Source organism: Rhinopithecus bieti, unplaced genomic scaffold, assembly GCF_001698545.2.
Source record: "Rhinopithecus bieti isolate Rb0 unplaced genomic scaffold, ASM169854v2 scaffold_28547, whole genome shotgun sequence".
Classification (NCBI taxonomy): domain Eukaryota; kingdom Metazoa; phylum Chordata; class Mammalia; order Primates; family Cercopithecidae; genus Rhinopithecus; species Rhinopithecus bieti.
The window spans coordinates 3,542,173-3,548,648 of NW_016813480.1; the positions used below are offsets into that span (position 1 = coordinate 3,542,173).

Genomic DNA, 6,476 nt, shown 5'->3' on the forward strand with positions numbered 1-6,476 from the left:
TAGAGTGCAGTGGCGTGATCTCAGCTCCCTGCAAGCTCCGCCTCCCAGGTTCACGCCATTCTCCTGCCTCAGCCTCCTGAGTAGCCGGGACTACAGGCACCTACCACCAAGCCCGGCTAATTATTTTGGCATTTTTAGTAGAGACAGGGTTTCACCATGTTAGCCAGGATGGTCTTGATCTCCCGACCTCGTGATCCACCCGCCTCAGCCTCCCAAAGTGCTGGGATTACAGGTGTGAGCCACCGCGCCCGGCCTACTTTCTTTTTTTTGCAAAGGTGCCAAAGAAATTCTATGGCAAAGGATGTTTTCCAAAAATGATGCTACAACTGTACATTCATATAGGAAGGGGAAGTCAAACTCTGTATCACACCACAAACAAAAATTAATTGAGTATATCATAGACTAGAAATTTTAAAACTATAAAGCTTTTAGAAGAAAATATTGGGAAATATTTTCACAATCAGTGGGTAAAGATTTCTTCAGCCACATACAGAAAATAGCCATAAAAGGAAAATTAGTAAGTAAGAACTTCATAAAATTAAACATTTCTGCTCATCTTAGATTGAAGAACCATGATCAAGTACATTAAAAGTAGGCTTTCATACTTCTTTCTGTATTTAAGTGCATTTATGGTTATCATGATATATGCAAAGATAATATCTGTTTCTGAACTGAGTTTTGTGATTTTTTTAATAAAAAACATTTTGTTAAAGACTAATAAACAAGAGAAAAGCATGTGAACAGTTAAGTACACAGCTCAATGAACTGTCACATATATAACCCGTGTAACTAGACCCAGAGCAAGATCAAAGAACATTACTAGCACCCTGAAGCTCTGTATTCCCTCCAAGGGTATCAATATCCTGACTTCTAACACCACTGACCATAGTTCAATGGCTTTTAACAACTCTTTAAAACTGACGAGTATATACAGAACAGATGTTGAATAACTGACAGTTAACATACAGATACCTGGTCTCAAGATTGAAAAGTATACAAAATGTATCAATTAAAAGAACTACATCTTCCAGCATGGTCTACCTTTGGTTAACAATATCCTCCATCTCACCCCTATTCTTCCCTCATGAAGGTAATTGTTACATGCGTTCCCAAACCTGGAACTTCCTTGATTTTCTACTTTAGTTTAGATGTACACCCTTCTCCATTCCCATATAATTCTATCACAGTACTTGACAAGCTGTTCTTAGATTTATGAGTCTTTTTCCTCAACACCGTGTAAATTATTTTTACCTACTTGAGTTGAAGACTCATTGGTACAGAATCTAGTAAACTTGCAAAATTGTTTAACATTTCCAGGTCATAACAGACTATTATGGGTAAATATAATAGAAGGGCTGAGAGCAACAAAAGCAAAGATTATAATATATATTCTAGAATATTCCGTGTAAAGCCAGAAAAGACACATTTGGACCCACAGTTTTATAACAGTAAAAACTGAAGTAAAATCTCAAAAAGTAATGCTCAGTTTAAATGTATGGATAATTATTAACACATTAACCCAAAGACTACTTCCCTTTGGAATAAAAATGAGATTCTAATCACAATATGGAAAACTATGCTTCCAAAATAAAATGCATGAATATTTACATACTCAAATGAACAGATACAAGCAATGAAAAGCAAATAATACAACCTCATTTTAATTTGACATAACTAATGACATAAGTTTCATTCTATTAAAATAAAAATAGTAATTTTATATGGACTAACATGCCACTTTTACTGCTCTCAATGAAATAACTGGACCCTTTACTATCAGTGACAGCTACTGGGAAAGTATGTATTTATATAAACAACTGAAATTTACTTTACCCCAAATAAAGAGTTTACATAGACAGAACTACATGTTCCCTTTACTTCTCCTTAATAAATATATTTTCCTATAGTTGATATAAAAAATATTCACTAATTTTCAATTAATATGACAAATACAATACAGAGCCTTATATAGTTGGTACTCATAAGTCAGTTGATAATAATGATAAAAAGAACTTCACTTACTGCTATTTCTCTACATGCCGACATAGAGATCCCAGTTCCTTCTATTTGTTTTAAAGCATAGTCTTTATCATCCTTCCTGTAAAAACAAAGTTATTTTAATATATAGATAAATCTATATTTATGTGCATTTTTATAAAGTAAAATATAAATAAATATAAATCACGTTCAATACACATTTGACATCATTCAATATAATCATACAATGTTGTACAAGGAAAAACTTTTTAGACAACCTAGTCCAGTCCCATTATTTGATGAGGGAAGTTAGCTTCAAAGGAATAAAAAGACTTTTCCAAGGCTCCACAGTTACTTGTGGAAGACACAGATTGAGATATAGAGCTTCTGACTCCCACTAATAGATTCCTTCTGCTCTAATATAAGAATATAACACACACATATAAAATAAAACCTGCTTTCTAAAACCTATTCAGATATTAACGGGTCAGAAAACTTAAGAAATGAATGTGTCCCTAAGGCACAAAATGGTTACAATTTAAAACATGTTAATCATAATTTGATAATAAATAATTTAGGTCATCTCCAAAGAGTTTCAAAGACACTAGCGCAACATGTGTTTATTGAACACTTACTACGTACCCAGAACTGTGCTAGGTACTGAGGATACAACAGGTTCCTTCTTTTAGAAAGTTTTCTGTGTCTACTGGCTTAAAAAGATAAGTAACCCATCATAACACAATATGATAAGTGCTATGATATGGCAAGTGCAACAGAAAAGGTTACTCAAAGGGGACTTGGTGGAGGCCCCAAGCAAAGACTCCTCAGAGGCCAGGTGTGGTGGCTCACGCCGGTAATCTCAGGACTTTGGGAAGCCAAGGCAGGCGGATCACGAGGTTAGGAGATCGAGATCATCCTGGCTAACACGATGAAACCCTTTCTCTATTAAAAATACAAAAAAATTAGCCAGGCATGGTGGCGGGCACCTGTAGTCCCAGCTACTCGGGAGGCTCGGGCAGGAGAATGGCATGAACACGGGAGGTGGAGCTTGCAGTGAGCCAAGATCGCACCACTGCACTCCAGCGTGGGCGACAGAGCGAGACTCCGTCTCCCAAAAAACAAAAACAAAAACAAACAAAACAACCCTCCTCAGAGAAAATGCCATCTGAGGCCTAAATGGCTGTTCTCAAACCTTTCGGTCCCAGAATCCCTTTATTCTCTTGAAAATTACTGTGGACCCTGACGAGCTTTGGTTTATTATATCTATCAATATATACCCTATACAAATTTTGAAATGGGAACTTTTAAAACTACCTAAGTTTATATCCACCAGCCACCAGAGCAATGGAATAGCATCATCACATGTTGGATCATCTCTGAAAGAAATCCACTGGCATTCATCAGAATGAGAATGAAAAAGCAAATAATATCATAGTATTATTACAAAAATAGTGTTGACCTTACAGACCCTATGAAAGGATATAGACACCCATGGTTTCCAGGATCACACTTTGATCACTTGATAATGAGTGTGTGTGTGTGTGTGTGTGTGTGTGTTTGTGTGTGTGTGTGAGTTAAGAGAGGGGCAGTCACATGAGGCAAGAGAAAAAGCAATTGAGGGAGACTGGATACTGTATACAACTGGAGATGAGGCTGGGGATAAAATCAGGAACCACAACACAAAAGTCTTTTCATGCCAAGAACAACAAGAAGGGCTCCTTTAAAGGTTTTTTGTTGCTGTTGTTGTCGTTGTTGTTGTTATTAAGCAACAGAATATCAATTATATTTTATCTGGAAAATGTATCTTCAGCTGACTTGTGAATGCTTAGTGGGAGTAAGTAAGGACAGGAAGCAGAGAACAGTTACAAATAATTAGTATTAAAATTATTCAGTGAGAGATGATGATGGCTATTGCAGAAGGGTGGTTACTACAGAGAACAGACAGATAAGAAGCAGGGTCCTTTATGATTGACTATTGTGGGTAAGGAAGAAGAAGTTAAAGACAATGATTTCTTCCACAGGCAACAAGTAATGACAGCATTATTCACTGAAATAAAAAACCAGGTAGGAGGAAAAGCTTTGAGGGAACAGGTAGTATGTGATAGCTCCATTCTGTGAGTTTTGGGGACTAGTGAGACATCTAAGTGGGCACAGCTGCTGGCAAGTGGAATAAACACTACAGCTCAAGAGCAAGCTGAAGATACAGATTTACTGGAATCGGCATGATGCAGTGATCGAAGCCGTAAGAGTAGGTTCAATGAGAGCAAAGAGAAGGACTGTCAAGAAAAGATTTTCAAAAGGGCAGAATAGCAAATAGTATAAAAATCTGCAGAGAGGTCTAGTAAGTTAAGAACTGAAAAGTATCTACTGAATTTAGCAACGATTAAGTCAACAATGGATAGTGGAGTAGGCAAAAATAGTTACAGCAATGTGGTGGCAGGGTCTATGTTGCAGAAGGTTGATGGGTGAACGAGACACACGTAAACTAAGACAACATATGTAAGCAATTCTTTGAAAGCGAGAAACAAGGCAGGTGCTGTAGTAATACACAAGGTTAAAGAGTTATTATTTCTTAAGATGGAAGACACTTGAGTATGATTAGCACTGACAGAAAGAACCCAGAGAAAGAGCTGATAATACAGGAGAGGAGAAAAAAAATCCAGAGAACAAGCTTTCTGGGTCTTTGCTCTCTGGCTTGAAGGAGAAACATCTATTCCATTGTAATAGGAAGAAAGGACAGATAAAGGAAAGAATACAAATGGAAAGAAGTTGGTTCAGAGGCAAAAAGCTGGGGGAGTTCCCATTTTGATGCGTTCATTTTTGTTCTGAAAGTGGCAATGAGGTCATATACTTTCAGTACATGAAGGGCAGAGGTGGTAGGACTGGGGACTTCAGTAGCGAGATAGTTTCAGTGAACAAATTAAGCCTTTATAAAATCAATTAATTTAAGTCAATTTAATACTTGGTTATTTTAAATTATTACTAAAACGTAACATTGCTTTATCTTTGTTTTTACAACATATTTTATACCAAATCCTTACTTGGGAAAAGAAATCACAATTACAACATTATTTTTCTGGAAAAAAATTTGTTTCATGACCATCAGTTTTACAGCATATATAGTAAAGCATCATTGGTACTCATTATATGAAAAAGACATTAAGAGGATCTGTACTTAGTGTTCACTGTCTGAACGGTTTCTGAAAGAAAGAAGAAGGACATAAAAATAAAACAAAACTGGAATCAGAATAGTCTATTAGACACTGTCATGGGCAGGGTTATTGATTTAACCAGATGGTCAATCCAAGGGTATAACACATTCTATTATATCTACTGTTTAAGAATTACATCCTAGAATCGAACCCCCTACTAAGAAAGAGAGTGCTGGGAAAGAAGATAATTTAAACTAAAGATTTACCCATTCACCTCCTTAATATCCACCACTTTCTCTTGTTTAAAAATGCCCAAGGTGGTATATGACAATTTCTTCTCTGTGAACTAAAAAAATTCTCATATTCAATCAGTCTTCTCCCCTACTCCAAGTAATTATATGTTTTTTACTTTATAAAAGTATATTATTAGAAAGAAATGTGCAATGAAGAAAAATAATACCAAATAAATTATAAATGATATTTGATTATAAAAAAGGCAACCTCCTCTTGAAAAATCACCTAACATAATTACAACATAATATAATACTGCCATGTGGTTTACATGGCAAATTTATCTCTCCATCCACACATTTTTTTAGTAAAAGACACAAAGGAGATGAAAAAGATTTGTTCACTAGTGTCAGTAATGATCCAAGGGAAGTAGATTAAATGAATGGTTATGATACAGACTGAGTATCCCTCATCTGCAACGCATGGGATGAGAAGTGTTTCGAAATTCTGATTTTCAGGAGATTGTAGAATATTTGCCCATACATAATGAGGTATCTTGGGAATGAGATCCAAGTTAAACACAGGATTCATTTTATGTTTCATATACACCACATACACATTGCCTGAAGGTAATTTTATATACCATTTAAAATAATTTTGTGCGTAAAACAAAGTTTGTGTACACTGAACCATCAGAAAGCAAAAGTTTCACTATCTCTGCCACTCCTGTGGACCATCTGTGGTTGCTTGGCATCACCATCATCCATGACTCTAAATTTATATGCTACTAGTAACTAATTATTTTCTTACACTTAAGTACTTGATAGTAAAAAAAATACAGCATATCAGCCGGGCACGGTGGCTCACACCTGTAATCCCAGCACTTTGGGAGGCCAAGGCAGGCAGATCACCTGAGGTCAGGAGTTCAAGGCCAGCCTGAACAACATAATGAAACCCCGTCTGTACTAAAAATACGAAAACTAGCCAGGTATGGTAGCGGACGCCTGCAATCCCAGCTACTCAGGAAGTTGAGGCAGAAGAATTGCTTGAACCTGGGAGGTGGCGGTTGCAGTGAGCCAGGATCGCACCACTGCGCTCCAGCCTGGGGGACGAGAG

At 36.6% G+C, this 6,476-nt stretch overlaps 1 protein-coding gene across 1 annotated transcript in view; it reads right to left on the minus strand.

Moving 5' to 3' along the window:
* CDK8 (cyclin dependent kinase 8) overlaps positions 1-6,476 on the minus strand; it is a 156,908-nt gene that overhangs the window by 73,043 nt on the left and 77,389 nt on the right. The window contains 1 exon segment of the mRNA XM_017848516.1: positions 2,023-2,098. Within this exon segment, the coding sequence (XP_017704005.1) occupies positions 2,023-2,098 (76 nt within the window).